General features: G+C 47.2%; 3 protein-coding genes across 3 annotated transcripts; 2 read left to right on the top strand and 1 right to left on the bottom strand.

Annotated features, from left to right (window-relative positions):
* Window positions 1-3,620: 3,620 nt before the first annotated feature.
* Window positions 3,621-7,441, top strand: ETH_00005065 (the record flags this gene model as incomplete). The annotated part of the gene is made up of 6 exons (XM_013372404.1): window positions 3,621-3,792; window positions 3,904-4,251; window positions 4,680-4,763; window positions 4,950-5,833; window positions 6,022-6,190; window positions 7,401-7,441. 6 exons carry the CDS (start codon window positions 3,621-3,623, stop codon window positions 7,439-7,441), a joined length of 1,698 nt encoding a protein of 565 aa, XP_013227858.1.
* Window positions 7,442-8,616: 1,175 nt separating this feature from the next.
* Window positions 8,617-12,210, top strand: ETH_00005060 (14-3-3 protein, putative; the record flags this gene model as incomplete). The annotated part of the gene is made up of 8 exons (XM_013372403.1): window positions 8,617-8,971; window positions 9,062-9,132; window positions 9,336-10,010; window positions 10,228-10,284; window positions 10,837-11,020; window positions 11,223-11,316; window positions 11,617-11,690; window positions 12,146-12,210. The coding sequence occupies 8 exons, from the start codon at window positions 8,617-8,619 to the stop codon at window positions 12,208-12,210; spliced, it is 1,575 nt and encodes a 524-aa protein (XP_013227857.1).
* An 830-nt stretch (window positions 12,211-13,040) lies between these two features.
* ETH_00005055 (calcium/calmodulin-dependent 3',5'-cyclic nucleotide phosphodiesterase, putative) lies at window positions 13,041-18,413 on the bottom strand (the record flags this gene model as incomplete). The annotated part of the gene is made up of 9 exons (XM_013372402.1): window positions 13,041-14,638; window positions 15,016-15,207; window positions 15,433-15,653; window positions 15,817-15,904; window positions 16,265-16,310; window positions 16,542-16,592; window positions 16,851-16,930; window positions 17,690-18,037; window positions 18,401-18,413. The coding sequence occupies 9 exons, from the start codon at window positions 18,411-18,413 to the stop codon at window positions 13,041-13,043; spliced, it is 2,637 nt and encodes an 878-aa protein (XP_013227856.1).
* Between the last annotated feature and the right edge of the window lie 8,674 nt (window positions 18,414-27,087).

The raw sequence follows: 27,087 nt of genomic DNA, 5'->3' as shown, positions 1-27,087 counted from the left end.
TTCTGGGTAAAAGCAAATGTCCTTTTAAGTCTTTTTTAATAATGATCAAATTTGAAACGCAAGAAAGGTCTTCAAATTCGAATTCATCTTGTTTTCTTTCGCGCGGTGGATCGGCGCGTTTCAGGTGTATGTGCAACTTTCTCGACGACAGACTATTTCCGCCGGTGCAGTAGCAGCACTTTGATTCTCAAATCATTTGCAATATTTATTTTGTGTCTTTATTGAGTTGCATGGATGCGAATCTTATTTCAAATGAGGAAAAAAAGAAAAGAAAAGAGTCATTAGGTGCCTCGTCGCAGGTTCCCGTGTCGCTTTCCCGCTGCAGAGATGCACAAAACCTTCAGATTAAGCACTTGTAAAAGAAGCTGCAGTTTTTCGCCATTAAACAAACCCAGTTATAATCATTAATTGCGAAAAATTGAATAAATTGCCTTTTGTGGCCCCCGCTGGGGGGTTTAAATCGTACTAGCTTCCGGGAAAGGAAAGTTGAAGAAAGCATTTCAAGAATTTCATATCTGAATTTCCTTCACATTCCCCAAAAAGGTAAAAAGGAGAGTGAGAGATGTTTAATTAAATGCCATGTGTTATATTTGTGAAGACTAAAGTTCGATTAAAACACAGCAGAGAGCATTTGCCGCTGCATGCGAGTAATGTATGCATATACACACACACATGCATACATATATGTATATATGGGTAGAACTCTGTACATCTTCATATTAAAACAGTATATATTTCTAAATTAATATGAATTGTGTTTATATTATTTGTTTAGAGTTTCTGAAATATCTTTAAAATCCATCTGAGCCTTTAATTGCAAACCGGCTTTATGCATTTCTTTGGGGCTGCAAACGGGGCGTTGGGCTGCAGCAAGAAAATGGCACCTGGGCTTTTCGAAAGAACTAAAATTTTAATTTTTCACAGAAATGAAAATTATAGAGGTGCAATTTGCATTTTTATTTCATTTATTTATATCCTGCTGGGCCCCCTGGCGAGGGCTCAGCAGCAATATAAACGAAAGAAAAGAATGAAAACAAATCTTTGCTGAAATATACCTGTCTAAACTTCAGTTAAAAAGAAATTTGAAGTAAAAAAAGCAGAAAAGAATTGTCAAGGGGGTGAGAATTCCTACTTTTCCTTTTCGTTTCATTTGTTTTGTTTCTGCTTTTAAAAAATTCAACAATTATTTTGCAATGAACTCAAACAGATGAATGCACTGTGTACAGACACTTGAATTGGCTTTAATTCTTGAATTTGCACTTTTTGAATAATTTAGAAAAGTGAAAGGCTCAGTTATTTCGTTTTCTGAAGCTTGAATTTCGCTGGCTGTCATCGACAAAAGTGACCCACAAGCTGCATGCAGACTTCCAACTTTAACTTTTTGAATTATAATTTAAATTTCAACTTTTAATTCTTAATTTCCAATTCCTTTATTTCCTTTCCACATTATTTCTGCTTTTCCCCCAGAGCTCCGTGAGCACAGCGAAGCGGCGGGGATATCTTTATTGAAATAGAATTATTTACTTTTCATTAACTTCTTTTTAAGTAGAGACAGCAGCGAAGTTATTTGTCAGGAGAGGCTTCTGTGGAATTGTATTTGCATAGTGGCTCTGAGTGTCAGTATTTGCGGGTTTAGCAGCACTTTTTTCTGTTAATTTGTTTTAAATTGTAAAATAAATAATAAAACTAATTTAATTAAATTACTTTAATTTTTTTATTGGAGGCCAAAATTAGGCGAAGTCAAATCCAATTCAATTTTGTTTCCTCCGGAGCCCGAGTTGCGGTGTATGCGCATCTCTGTGAGACAGCGCGCCGAAGCGCAAGCAAAAGAATAAAACTGGGAAGAAATAAATGGAATTAGAACTGCACTTTTGAGGCTTAAAAAGCAGAAAAAGGAAAACAAGATGAAAATAGAATGCAATCCGTGCAAAAATAATTAAATTGAATTCAAAAAAATTCTGAATTTGGCGGAATTTAAAGCTAAATGTAGTCGCCACAGAGACACGAGTGGATGCACACGAAACGCAGGCTCGTGAATGATGATAATAGTAACAATAGCAATGACAATAGTAACAATAATAATAACAATAACAATAATAGTACTAATAATAACACTAATAATAATAAGAGTAATGGTAATAATTCAGTAAAAGACTGAATTAAATAGATGATATTTCCAAAGCCCTTGAGGCAGTTGTTTCTGCACTTTGCTGCTTCTGTTGAGCTGTTAGGGAAATGTTTGGACTTGAGCTTTCTCTCGACAGTGCGCAGGATGCCAAGCCTGAGAGTGAATGAAAAGCTTTAAAAATATTAAATGCAATTAAACAATTAAACAAAACAATAATTTAATTCTGAATTAAATCCAAACTGCGCAGTCCGCAGCGGCGCGCCCGTGTTGCAGGAAATTTCTCTTAAGTGCTTTTTGCAGGGCTGGAGCCGCCTCGGCAGGAGTGAAAAGGAATGAAAACTACTTGCATTTTGGCAAGTTGCATTCCTGTTTAAATTGAAAAGATTGGAGGCATTAGAGCCACTTCCTGGCCAGTTTTGGCCCCCGAATTCAACAGATATACTTGTGCGGTTTCTGCCTGAGTGTGGAGTCGAAAGTTGCGAAAGGAGGAAAGGCTGCAGTGTACGTACACCCCAGGAGCGCGGCCACTCGGCGCTTTCTGTCCCGAATTTGCAACGCCGTGGGCGGCGCGTGAAGTGTCTGTGCAGAATAAAAACTAGCAGTTTTATTTATTGTTATTTTGAAAATTAATTTCCTCTTTTGTCCGCAAAGAGGGGTCTCAAGGCCGGGGGCTGCGGTCGTGGAAAGGAAGACCGCAAGACAAGACCGGCGGTTACGGGGGTGTCTGCGGAAAGCGGAAGCTTGCTTGTTGAGATGGCTGGGAATAAATGGCGGAGCATTTGAATTTAAAGAAGAGAGTTTAATTTGATTTGCATTTTAAGGAGGAAGTATCCGACTCGCGGTCTCGGGCGAGGATGGCTCGGCTTGCTGCCGCAGCTGCTGCTGCTGCTGCTGCTGCTGCAGTGCGTGCACCGTGAAAGGGCCAGCATGACCTAAAAAGACAAAAAGACGAATGAAAAGAAAAGCGACATGAAGGGCTCGAGGCGGGGGGAGCGTGTTGCGTTGCTGCTGCAGCGAGAGCAGCGCAGGGCGGTCCGCAGCAAACAGCCCGCCCCGCGGGCGGGCCGTTTGCTGCGGCTTCTTTTAAAGAAGATTTAAAAAGAGGAAATACTAGTGGCAGCTGGGCGAAAGGCGAAGAGGGGCGGGGAACGGGCGGCGCGGGCGGCGCCTCTGCGGAGCCGCAGCCGCAGCCGCAGCCGCAGCCGCAGCCGCAGCAGCAGCAGCAGCAGCCACCGCGCGGCGCTGCGATGTCTCTGCGCGTGCCGGGGCGGCGGGGAGCCGGCGTTCTTTCGCGTCTGTTGGGAGAAAAGTGTTTTTGTTTTCTTTTGGAAAAGCGCCTTCTTCGCAGGCCCCGCTGTGGCGCCGAGCAGCAGCGCAGCGCAGCAGCAGCAGCAGCAGCAGCGGAGCAGCGCAGCAGCAGCTCGCGGGGCGTTCCGCCTGCGCTCCGCCCTCCTCCCTCCCGTTTTTCCTGAGTCTCGCGTCTCCACGCAAAATGGCAAAAGGCAGTAAGTCCCCGACGCCCGAGACACTTGTCGCTGCTCACGAGCAGCAGCAGCAGCAGCAGCAGCAGCAGGAGCAGGAGCAGGAGCAGGAGCAGGAGCAGTGGACAAAGCACTCCCCTGCAAGCGGCTCCAGAAACGCTCCCAGCGCCGCTGCACGCGCTGGTGCCGCGGCCGCAAGCACCCTCCCCCCCCGCCCCTGCTAGTGCAAGCACCCCTCCCCCCCCTGCTGCTGCAAGCACCCCCCCCCTGCTGCTGCTGCTGCTGCTGCTGCAGTCCGCTTCCTGTCGCTGGTGAAGCCCGCGATGTGCGTGCTGCCCGAGGTGCACGCGCCCGAGCGGCGGGTGCTCTTCCGCGAGAAGGTGCTGTGGACGCTGCTGGCGCTCGCCGTCTTTCTGGTCTGCTGCCAAATTCCGCTCTTCGGCATCCGCGGCGGCCGCGGCGCAGACCCCTTCTACTGGATGCGCGTCATCCTCGCGTCGAACCGCGGGACTTTGATGGAACTTGGCATCTCGCCGATCGTCACCAGCGGCATGGTCATGCAGCTGCTCGCGGGCTCGCGGATCATCCAGGTGGACCAGAGCCTCCGCGAGGACCGCGCGCTCTTCCAGGGCGCCCAGAAGCGTAAACCCTAGGCCCTAAACCCTAAACCCTAGGCCCTCAACCCTAGGCCCTCAACCCTGGGCCCTCAACCCTGGGCCCTAAACCCTAGGCCCTCAACCCTAGGCCCTCAACCCTAGGCCCTCAACCCTACGCCCTAAGCCCTAAGCCCTAAACCCTAGGCCCTAAACGCTAAACCCTAGGCCCTAAACGCTAGGCCCTAAACGCTAAGCCCTAGGCCCTAAACCCTAAACCCTAAGCCCTAGGCCCTAAACCGTAGGCCCCTGCCGGGAGGGGCGCGGGTCCTTGGGTTTGATTGTCCGGGGGATTGCGCTGGAGTGGTGTCTCTGGCGGGCGGGTTTGTCGGCGGTTGGGCCCGAGTGGATTTGTTGTTTTCGTGGAATTGGTTTTGAGGACGCGCAAGCGGCTGTTTGCTGCTTGGTTGGGGACAGTCTTGGCGCTGCTGATCACCATTGGGGAGGCCGTCGCTTACGTCATCAGCGGCATGTACGGCCCGGTCTCGGAGCTGGGAGCGGGTGGGTGGTTTTGTGGATTTGTGGTTTCGAGTTGTTTCCATTCCCCCGGCAACTGGGTCCGTTGGTCCCGCTTCGGCCTCAACAAGTGCCACGCTTAATAGCAATAACAACAAAAGAGCGACAATAACAACGGTGTTGGTGAGAATGGACTTAATTGACTGGGTTGAGTCGAACTGGTGTTTGCAGGGAGCGCGCTGCTGATAATTCTGCAGCTGTTTTTCGCCGGCGTCGTCGTCATAATTTTGGACGAGCTGCTGCAGAAGGGCTACGGGCTGGGCAGCGGCATTTCGCTCTTCATCGCGACGAACATCTGCGAAACCATCGTCTGGAAGGTGCAGCCGCAGCCGCAGCAGCAGCAGCAGCAGCCGCAGCAGCAGCAGCAGCGTGTGCAGGCGCCGCAGCCCAGTGTGCCCCGTGCGCTGCAGGCGTTCAGCCCGACGACAATAAAGACGGGAAAAGGCACGGAGTTCGAGGGCGCGCTGGTGGCGCTGTTCCACTGCCTGTTCACGAAAAGCTCGAACCTGGCGGCGCTGAAGGAGGCGTTCTACAGGTCGAACGCGCCCAACATCACTTCGCTGCTGGCGACGGTGCTGGTGTTTCTGATAGTGATTTACTTCCAGGGCTTCCGCGTGGACCTGGCGGTGAAGTACCAGCGCGTGCGCGGGCAGCAGGGCAGCTACCCCATCAAGCTCTTCTACACCAGCAACATTCCCATCATTCTGCAGACCGCGCTGGTCTCCAACTTGTACTTCCTTTCGCAGCTGCTCTACCGCCGCTTCAAGCACAACGTGCTCGTCAACTTGCTGGGCCAGTGGCAGGAGGTGGACGCCGGCGGCCACTCCGTGCCGGTGGGGGGCATTGCCTACTACATCTCGCCGCCGGGGTCTTTCGGCTCCATTCTCGAGGACCCCGTGCACAGTTTCGTGTACATCACTTTCGTCTTGGTGTCCTGCGCCTTGTTTTCCAAGACTTGGATCGAAGTTTCGGGCTCCAGTTCCCGGGACGTCGCCAAGCAGCTCCGCGACCAGCAAATGGTCATGAAGGGCTACCGCGACAGTTCCCTCGTCCAGGTGCCGCGCCTCCCGCGCTGTCTGTACACCCCGCGTCCCCCGCTCCCCAGCTTGCGCTCGTTGCGGAAGACTCCCCCTCCAGCCGCCGCAGCTTCCCTGCCTTTCGCTTCAGTGTGGCTGCTTCCCGCTGCTGCCCAGCTGCTTCCCGCTGCTGCCCAGCTGCTTCCCGCTGCTGCGCCTGCCCGCAGGTCCTGAACAGGTACATCCCCACCGCCGCCGCCTTCGGCGGCATGTGCATCGGCGCCCTCACCATCATTGCGGACTTCCTCGGCGCCATCGGAAGCGGAACTGGCATTCTCTTGGCAGTCACCATCATTTACCAGTACTACGAAATGCTCGCCAAGGAAAAGGAACAAGGTCAGCCCTTTCTCCGCCTCCAAACCTCCAACCCACGCCTTCTCCGCCCCGCGCGGCTTCCGGTCTGTACAGACAGCTGGGACTGCCCAGCGGTTCGCCGTGGCTGTCGGCCCACCAGTTTTTCATTCGTTCCTTTTTTTCTCTTCTGCCCCAAGTCCAGCTGTTTTGAACGCGCTCCTCTTCCGAAACCTAGCGTGGACGCTGGCTTTGGGCTGGGGGCTTCCAGCTGGCGCGTTTGTTGCGCAAGTCTTGTTGAAATCCACGTTTTTGCTTTTTCATAACGTTCAAGTTCGGCCGCTGCGAGCGCCCCAGCTGGGGGTGGTGGGTGGGGTGTACGCACGCCCCAGCCGCTGGGCCTTGCTGGGGCGTTTTTCTTAATTTCAGGTTTTTGGTTTTTCGCTCTTTTGAATTTGCAAATGTTCGCTGCAGGCAATTCGATCTTCTAACTGCAGCGCAGGTGAAGGAGGCTGAAGGATATCGGAACAGAAATTACAACAAATAAATAAAACAAAATAAAAAGGAGAAAAGAGAAACGGGAAAACAAGTTTTGAATTATTCAGTGGCGGAGGCGCAGCGTGGAGAGAGAGACGGCTGCAGCTGAGAGGCCCAGAGGCAGCAGCTGCGGCGGAGAATTAAACAGAAAGAAAAAGAAAGAAAAGGAAAGAAAAAAGGCAAATTCAAGAAGGATTGAAGACGGCGGCGGAGGCCTTCCTGCTGCTGCTGCTGCGCTGCGTGGGGTGCAGCAGAAGTGCATTGGAAGATTTAATTTCTAGAAATAAGTTGAAGTGATTAATTTCTAGAAATAAGTTGAACTATCCAGTTTCTGGAAGTGAATTGAAGTATTTCATTTCTGGAAATATGTGGAAATAAAGTTGAGTTCATTTGGTGGAAGTTCAGGGGCGCCGAAGAAGAAAATAAACGACAATGGCAATAAGTGGAATTAAATCCTTTTTGGACTTTTTGTTTTAAAACATTAAAACAGAAAGCACAAAAAGAAAAAAGATAAATGAAATGGAGGAGCGGAGGCGTCGCCGGCTTTCTCCGGGCGACGGCGCTTCAGGTGTACAGACACCTCGTGCTGGGTGCGCGCGGCGAACACGGCTTGTTTTTAAAACGTCAAGTTAGTTACTTCTTTCTGTGAAGGCATTTCTTATTTTGTTTTGTTCGTTTTATTTTGTTTTATTTCTTCTGTTTTATTTTTCTTCTCTAGAGATACATCTAGTTCGCCACGCAGCCTCGAGGCCTCAGTAGAGTCCGCAGCTGCTGCGAGCAAGAATGCCTCAGCCGCAGCAAAATGCTCCAGGTGAAGACTTTGGGGAAGTAGATGCACCGCCAGTAAAGTGAGCAGCAACAGCAGCAGCAGCAGCAGCAGCAGTGGCAACAGCTGCAGCAGCAGCAATAGCAACAGCAGCAGCAGAAGTTGATCTACCGGCGGCGCGGGCTGCTGCTTCGTTGGAAGGGCCTCTGAGTGGCCGCTGGACGGCAGCAGCAAACAGGCTGCTGCTTCAAAAATAAATTGAAGAGCTTCTTGATTTGTTGCCATTTCTCATTCCATTTTGCAAGTCAGGGGTTCCTTCTGTCTGCCAAGAGAAGGGTTTTGCAGAGAAGAAAAACTGGAGAGAAAGAAAATGGATTGAAATAAATCATTTAGAAGGAAATAAGTTGGAAAGGGGGTGGAGGGCTGCACATACTTCCCCAGAGGCCTCTTCTGCAGTTTGAAAATGCTGCATGCGCCTTGTTAGTGTTTAGTTGCAGCGGATACAGCCAGCGGGAGCCTCTAGGGTTTAGGGTTTAGCGTTTAGGGTTTAGGGTTTGGGGTGTAGAACAGCCCGTGCGGTGGAGGTCTGGCAGGCCGCGGGGATGCGCGGGGAAACGAACTTCTTTCTGGAAAATATAAGACAGATTTTGTGTTTTAATGCCAAAAGATTTTAAGACAATTGAACTCTGGGGGTTTTCTGCTGCGGGTTTCCGCGGCGAGGGGTTCGGTCTCGAGGGGTCGCGCGGTGGTGTTTCTCGGGGCCCTGGGCCTTCATGTTCTGCCGTTTTCGGGAATTCAAGTTCTCAAATTATTATTTTTTGTCAATTCAAGTCACTGGAGTCATTTCAAATTCATATCCAAACGTTTACTGGGAGGATCAGCCCTCCCGTTTTCCATGCCGAGCATCGCTAGTCGACTGTTCGTACACCTGAACACCACCTGCACAGACCATCGATGCAACTTCTTCACCATTTCCTTCCGCGACCGAATTAAACCCTCATCTTATCCTTATTAAGACCCTTTTACGTCTGCAGTTCACATTTTCTTCCGAATTTCGGGTATTCCGGAGATCTTTCGCCAGCTTTCCCGCAATTCAACATCCCGCGCTTCGCCCGAAACGCCCGCGATCTGCAGCCAACTCGCCTCCGCAGGAACCACAGCAAAGCCCATGGCCTCTGGAGCCACGGGCAGAGGCCCGTGGTGGCCCGGCGAGGCAAACGATGCAGCAGCAGCAGCAGCTTTCCTGCCGCGGCTGCTGCAGCAGCCGGCGCATGCAGTCGCGGACTTCCAGAGGCAGCAGCAAGCTCACGAGCAGCTGCAACATCTGCAGCAGCAGCAGCTGCAGCAGCTGCAACAGCAGCAGCTGCAGCAGCAGCAGCTGGAGCAGCTGCGGCTGCAGCAGCAACACAGACCCAGAACTGTCGCCTGGCAGCCCTCTGGCTCCACTGATGATGAGCCTAATTCAGCTTACTATGAGGCGCAGGCCAAGATCGAAGTCACTGCACACTGCAGGCCCAAAGAGGGTGCGACAAACCCTAAACCCTAAACCCTAAACCCTAAACCGTAGTTCACAAGTCCTAAATATTCAAACACTCGTGCGCCTCCTTTCGCAGAGATCTTCCAGGCCTTCAAGGAGGCCATTAGAATGCGCCCTGTTTTGTCTGCAAAACACCGCGAGCTGCTAGTAAGCCCTAAACCCTAAACCCTAAACCCTAAACCCGGAACTTCAAGCGCTGAATTATTCCCCACCCCTTTTTCAGAAGACCGTTCGGACTGAACAAACCCTAAACCCCAAAACTATGTAAAGGCTCTTAGCGGAGGCATCCAAACCCTAAACCCTAAACCCCAAACCCTAAACCCTAGGTGCTTTGGGGTGCTGCGCTGCAGGCCAACACCGTGAAGGGTTTGGTTACTGACCGTCAAGTGTCTTACCAAATGGTGTCTGCAATGGGAGCTGCAATGAAAGCTGCTGCTGCTGCTTGGTCTGCTGCTGGTGAGAAGGGAGCTGCTGCTGCAGTGCAGCTGGCTGCTGCTGCTGCTGCTGCAGCACTCACTGCAGCAGGAGTCTCTCCGCAGGAAGCGGGGCAGCTAGCAGCAGACACAGCGCTGACGAGGGGCGTGGGTGCAGCACGGAATTTGGTGCTGCAGCACAAGGTGCAGCAGCAGCGGCAGCAGAACGCAGCAGCAGCAGCAGCAGCGCTGGAGCGCGCGCAAGCAGCAGCAGCAGCAGCAGCAGCAGCAGACAGAGACGACTCCTCCAGCAGCGGGACAGAGGAAAGCTCAGGGGACCTCTTCGGCAGCAGCGGCGCAGACAGCAGCAGCAGCAGCAGCAGCAGCAGCAGCGGGATCGCGCCGGACTCCGCAGCAGCGCTGAGCCGCGGAGTGCCCATCCCGCAGCAGCTAATGGAAGCAGCAGCAGCAGCAGAGCTGCTGCCTTTTGCTGCTTATTTTCAAAAAAGAATTGAATTCTTTTTGAAGCAACTTATCAAAGAAGTCCAGGACCTCTCCAGAAAAATCCACAGAGTCGTCAAAGCCATGCTCCTCCCCAACGCAGACTCCACCGTAAACCCTAAACCCTAAACCCTAAACCCTAGACCCTGACTTTTTTGGGGCCTAGGGGGTTGCTGGGGGCCTGTAGAGGGACATCCCGTGCGGGCAGAAGTCGTTCAACGGAGGAACAGATTGCTGCTAGGGTTTAGGGTTTAGGGTTTAGGGTTAAGGGGTTGGGGTTTAGTACGGTTTAGGGTTTAGGGTTTAGGGTTTGTGTTTGCTTTCTCAGGAAGCGAAGGTGTTCTATTTGCAGCTGGACGCTGACGTTGCGCGCTACGCAGCTCAGGTGTTTATACAATTCATTTTGGATTGCTCTTTAAATCTTTATTTCATTTTTCTTTTTGCTTTTTTTTCTTTCCTATTTATTTCTCTTATTAATTTCTTTTTAATCTTGTGAAGTAACAAAAAGAAATGCCTTTTTCATTTCTTTTTTTGCACTCTGGGGTGTACGTACACCTGAGTTCTCTGTTGGCATCTCGAGTCTGCCTTTTATTTGAGGTGTACGTACACCGCAGAGGGACAAGTCCACTTGGCCCTTGTGCTGCTGCAGTGTATGTACACCTGAAGCTACTGCTGCAGTGCATGTACACCTGAATCTGCTGCTGCAGTGCATGTGCACCTGAAGCTGCTGCTGCAGTGTATGTACACCTGAAGCTGCTGCTGCAGTGTATGTACACCTGAAGCTGCTGCTGCAGTGTACCTGAAGTGCTGCTGGTTTTAATTTTGTTTTTAAAGATTGTGGTTTTGATTTGCATTGAGTGGATTTGCTTTGCTTTTTGACTTTTGCTGCGTTTGGTTTGCTGCTGCGGCGTTGGGGTGTACGTACACCTGGCTGCAGATTGCGACGGACGGGGAAGAAGTGGAGGAGTTCAGAAAAATGAGTTTAGAACTTTACAGAACTGCTTTATCTCTTTTGCAACAAAACCAAAAAGAAATAAATGAAGCGGAAGAACAAAGTCAAACGGACATTGAAGACCAAGTGCCTCTTTCCCTCAAAATGGGACTCGTGCTCAACTACGCAGGTCCGCTGCTGCTGCTGCTGCTGCTGCTGCTGCTGTGGTCGTGTTGCTGCGGCTGGTGTGGAAGGCGCTAGAGGCGTTTTGTGCTGATGCTGGTTTGCTGCCGCTGCGGCAGCTGCTTAGTAATAAGCTGCTGCTGCTGCTGCTGCCGCTCCGTGATATGCTGCTGCTGCTGCTGCTCTTGCTGCTGCTGCTGCTGCTGCAGTGTTGCTGCACGATGAGCCCGATGGGGCGGAGCAAGCCATAAACGCCTTGGCAGCTCAGTTCAGAGAAGCAGTCGAGAACGTCGTCCACATTTCGTAGGCAAACGCTAAACCCTAAACCCTAAACCCTAAACACACTTTGCATCCTTATAAATTTATTTTTTAATGCATTTTTTATTTCTCTTTAGAACTCATTTATTAATTGCCATTTATTTATCAGTTGTTGTTTGCCAATTTTACTTTCTTTTATTCTTTACCACTATTTCAACTCCTGCATCATTTATTCATTATTTATCAATTATTTAGTATTTACCTATTATTTATTATTATTATTATTCCTGTTTATTATTTGTTTATTCATTTATTTATTTATTTGTTTGCTTGTTTGTTTTGAAGGGACACGGAGGAGAGCCGGCGGGTGGTGATGGTGATGAGTTTGCTGCGGGGGAATGTGGAGGCGTGGTGTGCGGGTAAGTTGGATTTAAATGGCGAATTTTGTTTATTTTTTCATTTATTATACATTTAAATTCAAAGTAATTTATTTATTTATTATTTTAAAGTCAAAATTGCAATTTAAATGCAAAAAATCCGCAAAAATTCGCCGGAGCCGCCCGGCCAAGTTGCCGAGACACCGCGGCGCCCTCAGGTGTATGTACACCGGAAGGCCCCAGGAAGAAAAATTGAAAATAAATAAAATAATGAAAAAGTTACATAAGTTAATAAATAAATCATTTATTTAAATTAATTAATTACTCAATTAAGTAATTAAATTAATTAATTGATCAAATAAAGCAGAAAAGAGACAATTTGAATTTGTTTGGCTGCGGCGCTGAAAGGATGCGTTGTCTGTACACCACTGATCTGTTTTGTGCTGCTGCTGCTGCTGCTGCTGTTGCTGCTGTTGCTGCTGCTGTTGCTGCTGCAGAGGCAAATCGAAAAGACGCAACAAAGCTGCTGGGCCTCGACGGCTCTGCTGCGCTGCTGATGTAGGACTTTTGCTGCTGAAGGGGATTTTATCTTTTACCTTTCCCTTTCTTTTTATTTGTTTCTTTTATTTGTTTCTTTTGATTTAATTTGCTGTTTTACTCCTCTATTTTGTCTCCCCTTTGCTTCTTTCATTTCTTTCTTTTGCTTCGTTTTTTTCTTATCTCCTTTTTGGTTTCTTTTATCTCCCCGGCGGCGCTTAAACAGCAGCAGAAGCGGCAGAAGCAGCAGCAGCAGCAGCAGTAGCAGCAGCAAATGTTCTAGGGGGCCACTCACGCAGGCCCCAGGTGTACAGACACCTCATTCTAGCAGCGCCGCAACTAAACAAAACAAATTCTCCTTTTCTTCTTATACGCCTTCAGCTAGCTACAGCTAGCCACAGCTAGCTACAGCTAGCTACGGCTAGCTAGCCATAGCTAGTCAGAAATAGCTACAGCAAGAGGGCTATGGCTAGCTGCAGCTAGCCATAGCTCTCATAGCTAGCTGTATTGTTTCTTCATTTTGGTCTTAAAGTGGTTGAGGCTGCCTTCGCGAGCTGCGCAGCTGCTAACTGCCGCTGAGTCCCGCCAGCTAGCTAGCTAGCTAGCTAGCTACCTAGCTAGTAAGTAAGTAAGTTAGTTAGTTAGCTAGCTAGCTAGCTAGTGAGTATGGCTAGCTGACGGACACATTGCTGCAGGGCGGAGTGTAGATAGTCAATTATGGCGCTGTTTGATTGTGGGGGGAAGCAGCGCGGCAATCCTCTCTTTGCTGCTGCTGTTGCTGCTGCTGCTGCTGCTATTGCTGCTTCTGGTGCTGCTGCTGCTGCCGACTTTTCCTGAAACCGCTGCTTTGCCGCATCACTGCTGCTGCGGTTGGTCCTGGTGCTGCTGCTGCTGGTCCTGCTGCTGCTGCTGCTGCATTTGCTGCTCTTGCTGCTGCTCTTCCTGCTGCTGCTGCTGCTGCTGCTCCGTTTCGAAGTAATAGAAAGTCCCGTCTCCTCCAAAGTAGCCTCTGCAGATTCCCTGGGCGTCATAAGCAAAGCCATGTTCATCATAGACAAATCCATACTGGTCTAGCTGCAGCTCAATGCCTTCTGCTGCTGCTGCTGCTGCTACTGCCTCTGGGGCTGCTGCAGCTGCTGCGCCCCAGTCTGCTGCTGCTTCTTCTGGGACTGCTGCTGCTGCTGCTGTCCAGTTTGCTGCTGCTGCCGGTGAGATCGTTGCCTGCAGCGCTCCTGCTGCTGCTGCTGCAGGCGGTATTGTGGCCTCCAGCGTTGCTGCTGCTGCTGCTGCTGTAGGGGCAGCTGCTGTGCTTGCTACGGCTGCGGGGCTGTGCTGCTGCTGCTGCGCCTGCTGCTGTTGTTGCTGCGCTTGTTGCTGCAAATGATGCTGCTGTTGATGCTGATACGTTTGTTGCTGCTGCAACAGATGTTGCTGCAATTGTTGCTGCTGCAGTTGGTGCTGCTGCAGTTGTTGCTGCTGCAACTGTTGCTGATGCATTTGCTGTTGCTGCTGTTGGTGTTGCTGCTGGAGCTGTTGCTGCTGATGCAGTTGCTGTTGCTGCTGGAGCTGCTGTTGCTGCTGCTGTTGCTGCTGCGATTGCTGTTGCTGCTGCAACTGCTGTTGCTGCTGCGATTGCTGTTGGTGCTGCAACTGCTGTTGCTGCTGCAGTTGCTGCTGCTGACGCTGTGGTTGCTGCTGGTACTGCGACTGTTGCTGCTGCTGGTGCTGCGCTTGCTGTTGCTTCTGGATTAGCTGCTGCTGCTGCGCTCCCTGCTGCTGCTGCTGCTCTTGGTGTTGTTGTTGCTGCTGCGCTTGGTGTTGCTGTTGCACTTGTTGCCGCTGCGCTTGCTGCTGCGCATTTTGTTGTTGTTGTTGCTGTTGTTGTTGCTGCTGCTGCTGCTGCGGCTGCTGCGGCTGCTGCTGTAGCTGTTGCTGCTGTTGCTGCTGCTGCTGTTGTTCCTGCGGCTGCGGCTGCGGCTGCTGCTGTTGCTGCTGCTGCTGCTGGTCTGCTGGTGCTGCAGCCGCGCCTCCGTCGTTTGCGCCCGGCGCAGCCCCATCCTTCCCGCCACCGCTGCTGCTGCTGCTGCTGCTGCTGCTGCTGCTGGTCTGGGGCTCCTGCTCCCTGCTGCTGCCCTCTGCAGTCACTTCTATTATTTTGCTCGCCAGCAACGTAGCCACAGCCTGCACATCTGCTTCAAACCCTAGGGGGCCCCCCGAGGGTTCAATTTCGGGTTCAAGTTCTTCCATTAAGTTGCTAGGGAGGGGCCCCAAGGCCTCCCCGGGGGCCTCCCCGGGTACTTTGGGGACCCCCAGGGGCCTCAGGGGCCCCCCCGGGGCTTCGGGGGCCTTCGGGGGGCCCCCGGGGGCCCCCCAGTGCTGCGCGGTCGTCCGCTGCAGCTGGAGCTGCTGCTGCTGCTGCTGCTGTTCCTGCTGCTGCTGCTTGCTGCGAATACCTGCGGCTGCGCGAAATCTCCTTCTCAAGAACGTTGCGGAAACCCTCAGCAACTGGAGAACTTACCCGCTGCTTCTCTTTGCTGCTGCTGCTGCTGCTGCTCTGCTGCTCCCCGTCAGAGGCGCACCTGCTGCTGTTGCTGCTGCCGCTGCTGCTGCTGCTGCTTATGCTGCTGTCGCTGCCAGCCTCCGCCCGCCGCCGACGCCGCTCTGCGCGACGGCGCCTGAATTTAATGCTCACTTATAAACCCTAAACCCTGAAGCCTAAACCCTAAACCCTTATGTATGTACTTATATGCAGGCCCAGCTTTATGCAATACTAGTGACGTTTCCCCCTTTCTGCCCTTCTGTTCCAAACCCTAAACCCTAAACCCTAAACCCTTTTCTGACTGTTGAGCTTCTGCTTCTTCTTTTCTTTTTCTTTCTTGTTCTTCTCTTTCTCTCTTTTCTTGTTCTTCTTTTAGCTGCTGCTGCTCTTCAGCCTTTCTCGCTGCTTCTAAAAACAGCTCTCGCTGCAGCTCCAGCTCGTCTTGCTTCCGCTGCTGCTCCTCCAGCAGCCGCTGCTGCTCCTCTGCAGCAGCAGCAGCAGCAGCAGCAGGCCAGTCCGCGTGCGTTGGCCTCTCGACAATTCCTAAACCCTAAACCCTAAACCCTAAACGCTGGACCCTGAACTCCAGCGGCTGAGCCGCTGAGCCATGCACTGCTCCAAACCACAGTACACCCCAGGCGCAAACCCTAAACCCTAAACCCTAAACCCTAGACCCTAAACCCTTAACCCTAAACCCTCGGAGCGCACCGAGGAGGAGCCTGTAGGGCTGTTCGTCGTACTGGTAGCAGTCTATGAACTGCTGCTCTCCTGCTTCCTCTTCTATCTTTTTCAAACTTTGCTGCTGCACTTCTGCTTCTGCTGCTCGCAGCTGCTGCAGCAAAGACAGCAGCCGCATTTCTTTTGCTTCTTCGCCCCCCGGCACGGCCTCGCTGCTCGCGCTGTCCTGCCGCATCCGCTCCCACGTGGCGCTGCAAACCACAAACCCTAAACCCTAAACCCTAAACCTTAAACCGTGAACTCTAAGCCCTCAGCGCTCCTAGGAGGCCCTTGGGTTTTTCCTCTAAACCTTGAACCCATGGCCCAAGGCCTAGGCCTTAAACCCTAAACCCTAAACCCTAAACCCTAGATCACCTGTTGGCTTGCATGACGCAAACCCTCGTGTCGAGGTCACCGGGGAAGAACCAGGCGAGTATAGAGTAGAAGGGAACGAAGACATTATCTAAAACCAATCAGAAATATTAAAAAGAAACAAAATTAATTAAATTCGACTTTTAATTTCATTTAAAAATTCATTTGTAGCCGAAATTCAAGACTCTCCGCGAGCTGTGCATGCAGCTGAGGTGTACATACACCTCAAACCAACGGCAATTGCGAAAAACCGCCGGAGAATTTCTTGTGCTTCACTTTGTGATGCAAATCTGTTTAAACTGATTAATTGATTGTTAAATAAATAAATAAAAAAATAAACAAATAAAACAGTTTTATAATTCATTTGAGGCTAAAGTTGCCTTTTTTTGCGTTCATTTAAGCTCAAGTTGAGCTCCGTAGACACCCGAGCTGAGGTGTACATACACCTCACCAATGTAGTGAATCATCGTCGTGGCCAAACAGTTTTCTGTGGGCAGCTGAAGTGGAAAAAGAGAAATAAAAAACAATTAAAAATAAAAACTAAATGAAATAATAAATAATAAATTAAAATTAATCATAATAGACAGATATAAAGGAATATTCGAGATAGCAAATGAACAGGGAAATAGGGTATATTTAAAATACCAAGTTTGCTCTTCGCAGCTAAACCCTAAACTCTAAACCCTTCATCTTAAACCCTAAACCCTTAGCCCTGAACCCTAGCTTACGACAACGTTGGGAGCGCTCTGAGGGATTTTCAAGGCCTCTTCCAGAGTGTTCTGAGCACAACAGATTCAGTTAGTTAATTACTTGATTAATTTATTTTTTTGTTTCCTAGGGTTTAGGGTTTAGGGTTTAGGGTTTAGCTGGTCCTTTTTGCCCGCAATCTGGAGACGCCAGACAAACAAAAGTTTTATTTTTTCATCAAGGGTACTTCTTTATTAGAATTCATTAATTTTTCTGCATGCACCTAAACCCTAAACCCTAGACCCTAAACCCTGAATCCTAAACCGTAAACCCTGAATCCTAAATCCTACCTGAAAGTGCAATTCGAGCAGCATCCTCTCTCCCCATTTTCGGTGAAGAGAAAAGTTTGCCAGCACCCACGCGTTGTCAGCTGCACCCAAACCCTAAACCCTAAACCCCAAACCCTAAACCCTAAACCCTAAACCCTAAACCCTGAATACCCAAGCGGACCACCTTAAAATGTAAATTCTAAATCTTAATAAACCCAAAACCTCGACCCTACTCCTGAATACCCAAGCGGACCACCTTAAAATGTAAATTCTAAATCTTAATAAACCCAAAACCTCGACCCTACTCCTTAAACCCTAAACCCTAATAAACCTTCGCAAGCCCTAAAATCATGGAGCCTTTTGAGGGTTTATTCGAAAGTCTTCCAAAGCCTCTGTAAACCCTTAAACCCTCATACACCCCCCCAAACCTTTATAAACCCTCGTAACGATTAAACCCTAAACCCCAAAATAACAAAATGCCTTTCAAAACCCTCCTAAACCCTTCTAGACCCTCCTAAACCCTCCCCCAAACCCTCCTAAGCCCTTTTGAACCTCCATAAACCCTCATAAACCCTCAAACCCACCCGTAAACCCCCTTAGACCTCTTAAAACCCCCTTAAACCCCCGTAACCCCTTCAAATTCTCGTAAACCCTCGCAACGCCCGCACCCCCCCTAAACCCTCGAAACCCCCCCAAACCCTCATAAACCCTCGTAAACCCTCGTGAATTCTCGTAAGCTCTCATAAACCCTCGTAGATTCTCGCAAACCCTCATAAGCCCCATAAACTCTCCTAAACCCTTGTAAACCCTCTTAGATTCTCGCAAACCCTCGTAAACCCTCGGACAAGAGGGATCTATACCGGCGCGTATAAGGCAGGCGTCTCGGGTGGCCTCGTCAAGGAGGGCCGCGGGAGTCGCTGAATTAGGGTTTGCGTCTTTGAGGGTTTGGAGAGAGTCTGCGAGGAGGAAGTGTGAGTCTGGCTGTGTGGCGAGGATGGCGCGGGTGATGCGGTGTTTGGCGGTTTGCTGCTGCTCGGGCGTAAACCCTAAAAAGAGGTTTGCGTCTTCGCGCTCCAGCAGCGATAGCAGCAAATAAGAATGAAAACGCTGCAGCACAGATTTCTCGTTAAACAAAACAGCACATAAGCTTCGACAAGACACCAACGCCGAGTTCGTAAAGCCCGGGTGGCCCACGTTGTGGCCCAGCGCTGCACGCAAACCCTAAACCCTAAACCCTAAACCCTAAACCCTGGACGCTGAACCGTGGGTAACGAACAGTAAACCCTAAATGGCAAATAATAGATCTGGGACAATGAACAAGGAACCGGGGACCCGAGGTCCGAAACCCGAATTGCAGAACCCGGAACCCTATAAACCCTAAACCCTTAACCCTAAACCCTAAACCCTAAACCCTAGACCGTGGACAACAGATAGTAAACCCTAAACCGCAAACAATAAACCTGGGATAATGAACAAGAAACTCGAAACCCGAAATTCGAAACCCGGGATGCGAAACCTGAAACCTTAAAAGCCCTAAACCCCTAAACCCTAAACCCTAAACCCTCGTTCACCTGCCAACACCATCCAGAATTGGTCTTCAAAGGAAAACCATCGCTGGAAGGAATAGTCTTTGCAAATTAAAGTGATGACCTGATGACAAATAAATAAATAGTAAATAAATAGATAGCGAATGTTTAAATTTAATTCCCCGGCTGAGTGAATCAATTAGCAGAAAAAGCAGCAAGCAGCTGCTGCTGCTGTTGCTGCTGCTGCCACTAAGCTGCTGCTACAACAACAACAACAACAACAACAACAACAACAACAACAACAACAACAACAACAACAACAACAACAACAACAACAACAACAACAACAACAACAACAACAACAACAACAACAACAACAACAACAACAACAGATACTACTACTACTACTACTGCTACTATTAGTACTACTGCTGCTGATGCTGCTGCTGCTGCTGTTGCCGCTGAGCTGCTGCTACAACAACAACAAGAACTGCTGCTGCTGCTGCTGCTGCTGTTGCCACTGAGCTGCTGCTACAAAAGCAACCACTACTGCTGCTGCTGCTGCTGCCACTGCAACAAAAACATCACCAACAACTACCGTCGCTGCTGCTGCTGCCGCTGCTGCTGCTGCTGCTGCCGCTGCTGCTGCTGCTGCTGCACCTGTGCAACGTGGAGTCCGTGGTTGAAGGAGTGGAAAGGAACATTTAAATAATTATTTTGCAGCAGCAAAATAAACTTTTCAACTGTTGCTTCTGGCAAAGAAAAATCAGCGCGCCGCGCCACCCACTGCAGCAGCTTCGAGGCCTGCAGCAATTCCCAAACCCTAAAAAAGGGTTTTGTCTTCAAGGCTTTTTCGCAGGTTTGAAGGTGTTCAATTTGATTTAAAAGCATGCTTAATTTACTTGAAAAAGATGTTTAATTTGATTAAAAAAGATATTTAATTAAGTTTAAAAAAGATATTTTGTTTGATTCAAAAAATATATTTAATTGGATTTAAAACAAGTACTTGACCAGTTTTTTTAAGATATTTAACCCGATTAATTATATTTAATTACTTTTGGCAGATATTTAATTACAAATAAAAGATATTAATTTAAAGTTAAAAGACATTTAGTTAGACGTTTAGTTAGATCAAAAAAACATTTAAATAAATTTAAAAAACATTTTTGATTGAATTTAAAAGCTATTGATTTAAAATTAAAAGATATTTCATTAAAAAAGAACTTTTAATTCATTTAGAGGGCGAAAAAATGATAAAAAACAAATCAAAGAATATAAAATAAATAAAAGTAAATAACAGCAACAAGATATAAACAAACGAAAAATGAATAAGTAAAATAATGAGATAAACGAATGAAATAATAAATAAACAAACAAACAAATAATATTTTTAATGAATTTAAAATAGCTTAATAAATAGAATTACAAATAAATAAAATAAAAACAAATAAAAAATAATAAATAAAAATGGCAGATGGCTTTGCAGCAAAATGGCAAGAAACAAAAAGACGAAAAATGAATTTTTGAAAACTTCGAAATTAAAATGAAATATTTAAATATAATATAAATGCAAATTATAATAAATGAATAAATAAATAATTAAACTAAATTAATATTAATCGAATAATAAAATTAATTAAACGATGAATAAATGAATAAATAAATAAAATGATGAATAATAGAATAATAAAATAAAGAAATGGCAGATGCGGTAGAAAAAGAAAAGGCCGAAAGAAAAATAAATTGATAAATCAAGCAAGGGGAAAAAGAGTTTGCAAACAAAAAAATAAAACAAATAAAATAAAATAAAATAAATTAAAATTAAAAGAAATAAATAAAATAAATTGTGAGTTTGGCATGAGTTTAGCAAAACAAAAGAATAAAAATGCGAAATAAAAGAAATGAGTTTGCCAAAAGGAACAAAAGCTAAAAAAAAGAAAACAGAATTTAAAAATGAAGACAAAAAGAATTAAATAAAACAAAACAAAATAATATTTAAATTAAACAAAAAGAAATAAAAAACAAAACAAAAGGGCAGCAGGATAAAGCAAAGGAATTAAAATTCAAATTAAATTAAAAAAGTGAATGAAGAGAAAAACCTGAAATAAGGGCACCGGAAATTAGAGAAAAAGAAATCGAACAAATCAAAATAAAAAACATCAGAATTAAACAAAAAGGAATAAAAGAATAAAGGAACAAAAAGAACAAAAGAATAAAACAAACAAACAAAATAAATAAAACAAGAAAACAAAAAAAACAAATAAAAACTGACAAGTTTTACAGCTTAGACTCTATGCAGCGAAGTCAAACAAATATCAAACAAGCCGAGATAAAAGCGCCTTTAAATACACCGAAACGAAGCAAATAAAAGAATAAAAAGAATAAAAGAATAAAACAAAACAAATAAAAGAAATGAAACGAAAAACAAACAAAAACTGACAAGTTTTGCAGCTTTGACTCTGTGCAGCGAAGTCAAGTCGAAGTCCCAGCTGTACAGACACTCGAGGCCTGGGGCGCTTTGGGCGCGGTGGAATTCTTTGAGGCGGTGGAGGTGGGGCTGTGTGGGGTGGAGCGCGGAGTGGCTGTTGAGTCTGAATTTGAGGGTTTTGAACGTCAAAAACACCCTTTTAAACCCCAAATTGGGGCTTTAAACCCCGAGCTCTTATTTGCTTCCTTCTTTTAGACAAAATTCCAGAAAAAAACGACCCAAAATCACCCAGAAACACATGAAACGCTAATTGTCCCGCACCTAGGGTTTAGGGTTTAGGGTTTAGGGTTTAGGCACCTTGCGAACGCCCACAAAGTGCACGCTGGGACCGCGTAAGCCGCTGAAATGCCCCAAGTGTAGTCTTGTTGCTGCAGCACAAAGCACCAGCAGCAGCAGCAGCACATATTAGCAGCAGCAGCAGCAGCAGCGACAGACGCAGCAACAAAGGCTGCAGCACGAGCATCACCATCATCCTCAGCAGCAGCAGCAGCAGCAGCACGAAGTGCAGCAGGAAATGCATCGGCAGCAACGGCTGAAGCATTAGCATCAACATTAGCACTTGCAGAAGCAGCAGCAGCAGCAGCAGCAGCAGCAGCTTTACTTCATCTGGGTTGGGCAGCTGCACTTGAGTCTCTTGCGGCTCTGGAGGCTTTTCTTCTTTTTCTAAATTCTCTTGAACCATCGTAAACAAAGTTTTTATGTTGTAAGAATAAGGCGCATTCTCATTACCTGCAGCAGCAGCAGCAGCAGCAGCAGCAGCAGGAGAGGTGCAGAGATGGACGTGAGGGCGGCAGCAGCAGGAGCGGCGGTAGAAGCAGCATCAGCAACAGTTGCAGGAGCAGCAGCAGTGGCAGCAGCAGCAGCAACAACAACAAAATCAACAGAAGCTACAGCAGCAGCAGCAGCACAAAAGAACAGCAAGAACTGCAACAGCATCAGCAGCAATTGCAGCAGCAGCACCAGCAGCAGCAGCACCAGCAGCAGCACCACCACCATCAGCAGCAGCACCATCACCAGCAGCAGCAGCACCACCAGCAACAGCAGCACCAGCAGCACAAATAGCAGCAGCACCATCAGCAGCAGCAGCACCAACAGCAGCAGCAGCAGCGCCAGCAGTAGCACTATCAGCAGCACCACCAGCAGCAGCAGCACCAACAGCAGCAGCAGCAGCAGCAACAGCAGCAGCAGCAACAGCAGCAGCAGCAACAGCAGCAGCAGCAGCAGCAGCAGCAGCAGGACCAGCAGCAGCTTGTTGTCCATCGAGGCGTTTGCACTCATTAGCAGTTTGAACTTGAATAAAATAAATTCTGCTTTTGACCAAATCTTGAAAATGAAAATCTGCTTCGCCAGGCAGCAGCAACTTGCACTTGTTGCTTATCAACTCCTTGTAGATGTTCAACACTGCACACCCAAACCCTAAACCCTAAACCCTAAACCCTAAACCCTAAACCCTAAAACCCTAAACCCTCGAAAGCCTAAACCCTCAAACCCTAAACCCTCGAAACGCTTGTTGCTCATTAACTCCTTGTGTATGTTCAACATTGCAAAATGCAAACCATAGGCCCTAAATCCTAAACCCTAAACCCTGAACCCTCGAAACCCTCAAAACCCTAAACCCTCAAACCGTAAACCCTCAAAAGGCTTGTTGCTTGTCAACTCCTGGTATATGTTTAACACTGCACGCCGCTAACCCTAAACCCTAAACCCCCAAACCCTAAACTTTCAAGTCCTAAACCGTTGAAACCCTAAACACTCACACAGTAAACCCGCGAGACGATAAACACGCACAAACCCTAGAGCCTAGCTAAGCCAAGGGCATTTTGGAGTTTGGGCCTTTTCAGGGTTTAGGGTTTAGGGTTTGGAAATAAAGAACGTTTTGATGTTTGAGCCCTTTTAGGGCTTAGGGTTTAGGGTTTAGGGATTAGGACGTCTAAGGGTTTGGGCCCTTTGAAAGTTCAGCGTTAAAGACGCTTTAAAGCTTGGCCCTTTCAGCACTCACCCTCCAGGCCCCAGGGCTTAGGGTTTAGGGTTTAGGGTTTAGGGTTTAGGGTTTACGGTCGGTGGCGAATCCGAACTGGTTGAAGCAGCGGATGACGTAGTTGCTGTAGTGGCGCAAACCCTCGGGAAGTTGGGAGTTGTTTTTGAAAACAAAAGCAGCAACAGGATCTTTAAAGTTTTCTGCAAAGATTTGCTGCTGCTTCGTTTTGCTGCTGCTGCTGCTGCTCTCCAGAGAAGCCAGCGAAGACAGGCCCTGCGCGCAGCAACCCTTGCTGCTGCTTCCTCTTTATTTACTTATTCTTTATTTACTTTTGATTAGTTAATTAATTAATTAATTAATTAATTAATTAATTAATTAATTAATTAATCAACTAGTTAATTCATTTATTTATTTATTTGTTTGTTTGTTTTTTTGGCTTTTTGCTTTTGTTTTATTTTCTCAAGTTTCAGTTTCGCCGAATTTTGCAAATTCGCGAATTTTTTATTTCTCGAATTGCACAAAAATAACTTGAAAATAAATCAAGGTAATTAATTAATTTAAATAAATAAATAAATAAATAAATAAATAAATAAATAGATAATTGATTAATGATAATAAATGGACCAATTAATTAATTAATTAATTAATTAATTCTCCTTATTTATTTATTTGCATTTTTGGCTCTTACGGATTCGCCCTCGTGCCCAGTTTCCTTCGTGCCGCTTCTTTCCCTGAAAATAAAAAATAAAAAATAATAAATAAATAAATAACTAAATGAATAAATAAATAGATAAATAAATAAATAAATAACAATAATTAATCACGAACAGACAAATAAACAATAAACAAACAGAGAAAGGAGCCGAACTAGATGCGCGAAAAGCCACTTCCAGATGCTATAAACCCTAAACCCTAAAGCCTAAACCCTAAACCCTAAACCCCAAACCCTAAACCCTAAATTATTGACTTACAGGCTGCTAATTGAGCTTTCAACTTTACTTTGAGCGGAAATGGAGGAGAACATCTGCAGCGCCTCGCAGCCCAAACCCCAAACCCTAAACCCTAAACCCTAAACCTCAAACGTTTGGCTCTTCCAGTGTTTCCTCCCAATTGCTTCTCGAAAAGGGTTTAGGGTTTAGGGTTTAGGGTTTGGGTACGCTGGCTCTGTTGTCTGGTTTGTTGCAGCTGCTTGCTGCTGCTTCCCAGAAGCTGCCGCGGCCATAAGAAAGTCTTTGCCAGTTGCTGCGGCCGCGGCGTCTGTTGCTGCTGCTGGCCACAGCAGCAGCAGCAGCAGCAAGCACTGCAACAACATCTGAAAACAGCAAATTGTCTTCCACCACCAGCATCTGCCGCGGGGGCTTGTTGTCCACAGTTGCTGCAGCAACACACAAACTAGGGTTTAGGGTTTAGGGTTTACGCCTTGCGAGAGAGCGTTTATGGGTTTAACGCTTAACGGGCTAGGGTTTGGGGTTTAGGGTTTAGGGTTTGTCTCGCTGCTCCTCCGAGGGTTTTGAGCCTCGCGTCTAGGGTTTAGGGTGTAGGGTTTAGGGTTTATCTCGCAGCTCCTCCGAGGGCCCTGAGCCCCGCGTTGAGCACCTAGGGTTTAGCGTTTAGGGTTTAGGGTTTGTCCCGCGTCTCGTGCGAGGTCCTGAGCCCCGCGTTCCCTGTGAAGCGTTTAGGGTTTAGGGTTTAGGGTTTAGGGTTTAGGGTTTAGGGTTTAGGGTTGATGTGGAGGACCAGCGGTGACGAGGAGCGGTTTTCTCTGGAGGTCTGTGTTGTTGCCGTTGTCCTTGTCCCTGTTGCTGCTGCTGCTGCTGCTGCTGCTCTTGGGCTTCACGAGCTGCACAAGCTGCGGGACTCTGTGGATTGCGGGAACTGAAAAAGCAATTGCATTTCCCAAATGCATTTGAGAATCAAAAATGAAAAGTGCCAAAAGTTTGGATTTATTAGTTGCCAATTGGTCATTTAATTCCGGAATGGAGTTTATTCCGAGCAGCTTGAGGCCCCCCAGCTCGCACGCGTTGCTCAGGTGCCCGCTGCTGCTGCTGCTGCTGCTGCTGCTGCTGCTGCTGCTCAGGTTCATCTGCAGCACGCACGCGTTCCGCAGACCCTCGAAGTTCGGGTGCAGGTCCCCAACCTGAAACGTACAACCAACTTTTAGTTTTATTTATTTTATTCTATTCATTTATTTTATTTATTTTGTTTTATTTGTTTTATTATATTTGTTTTATATGTTTTGTTTCTTGTATTTTATTTGGGGTCTTTTGCGCGCATTTTGATGCGCGCTTGCTCGGATTCGACCCCGCTTTCTAATGCTGTTGCTACTGCTGCTGCTGATGGCAGCAGCAGCTGCAGCAGCAGCAGCAGCGGCAGGCGCAGTCGTACCGCACCAGCAGCAGCATTGGTGGTAGTGGCAGCAGCAGCACTACAAACACTAGCAGCAGCACCAATGATAGCATTAGCAGCAGCAGCACTGATGAATTTAGTATTATCAGCAGCAGCAGCGTTAGGAGCAGCAGCCCTCATGGCATTATAAGCAGCAACAGCAGCGATATGGGCAGCGGCAGCAGCATTTGAAGCAGCAGCAGCAGCAGCATTTGAAGCAGCAGCAGCAGAAGCATTATTACGAGAAGTTGCAGGAGCTCTAGGAAGAGCAGCAGCGTCACTATTATGATCAGCAGCAGCAGCACTCTTTTTATCAGCAGCAGCAGCATTATTATGAGCAGCAGCAGCGTTATTATGAGCAGCAGCAGCAGCAGCAGCAGTTGTGTTTGGTTTGTGGAGTAGGGGGAGCGAATTACAGCAAATCTACCGGGGGCCTGTAGGGAGAATTCGAGGGAGAAGTTGCTTTCGCTGCTGCTGCTGCTGCTGCTGCTGCTGCTGCTGGCCTTGAGGCCCCCCGCGAGATCAGCAGCAACTTTATTTGCTGTTGCTAATTGATAACCAAATGCATTTAATTCTTTCAAGTTTTCAGATCGCAAAAGTTCCGAAAGTTCCAAAGACGGAGGCAGCGAAAAGCGCCCTTTAAACATTATCTGAAACGCAACACAAAGGGTTTAGGGTTTAGGGTTTAGGGTTCAGGGTTTGGGGTTTTAAACCCAAAAGTTCCGAGGGTTTAGAGTTTAAACGCGACAAAAATCTGAGGGTTTAGGGTTTTAATGCGACAAAAATCCGAGGGTTTAGGGTTTCGAGAGAGGGTCAAGGCTTTAGAGTTTAGGGTTTAGGGTTTTGCAGCACAAGAAGTTTGAGGGTTTAGGGTTCCGAATTGTCGACTTTAAAATTTTGAATTTTCAAATTTTGAATTTAAAACTCAAATTGTGGAAATTCATATTTTCGATTTCTCCAAATTTGGCAAATTTCGGTCCAACTTTTTCAAAATTTGTTTTTAAAAGTTCAAATTTGAATTTAAAAATTCAAATTAATTCAAATTGGGGTTTCAAAAATTCAACTTTATGCAAATTAAGACCATGCCCAAAAGTCTGAGTTGAACAGCATCAGAAATGCATTTAGTGCAGCAAATACGCGGAAAATTCGAAAAGTAAGCGCAAAATTGCAAATTAAAAAGCAAATTACAATAAATAAATTAAAATAAATGCATATTGGGAATAATAAATGCAAATTAAGGCAAATTAAACTCATGATTGATCCAGTGGACAGACCACTCGTGCACACGAGAGGTCCATTTCCGAATAATTTGACCTCTGATCTGCTTCTAAATCCAATTAAATCCAAAACTAAATTAAATTTGAGCAAATTAAATTAAATTAGATTAAATTAAATTAATTTAAATTGATTTTAACTGCGGATTCCTCGGATTTGAGCTTCGAGGCGGCGTGCATGCGCTGCTGCGCAGCCAGCCAGTCCCGCGGGGCTGCGAAGGTCCCTCTGCACTCACCAGCACCTCGAAAAGCTTTAATTCGTTTCTGTTTTCAATTAAAGGTGCATTTTTATTCAAAACTTTCTTCGCTGTGAGTTTTATTTCGAGTTCGCTGCAGCTGCAGTCCGCCACGAGGAAGTCCAGCAGCCGCAGCAGCGCGGAGCGCACCCTGGAGAATTCAAACTCCCGCAATTATTCAAAATTCAAAGGAATACGGACAATTCAACGAATTAATTTCAAATTAAATGAATAAAAACCCACAAAGAAACAAATTTATTTCAAATTAGAGGAATATAAGCCAACAAATAAACGAAACTTGAACGGATCTGCGACGCAGGGCAAGGGCTCGTTCGCCGTGGGTTTCTTGAAGTGAATTAAATTGGATTTTG

This window comes from Eimeria tenella, genomic scaffold, assembly GCF_000499545.2.
Source record: "Eimeria tenella Houghton genomic scaffold, Eth_scaff1, whole genome shotgun sequence".
NCBI lineage: Eukaryota > Apicomplexa > Conoidasida > Eucoccidiorida > Eimeriidae > Eimeria > Eimeria tenella.
The sequence above is the reverse complement of the archived record's forward strand: the minus strand, read 5'-3'. Positions and strand labels throughout refer to the sequence as shown.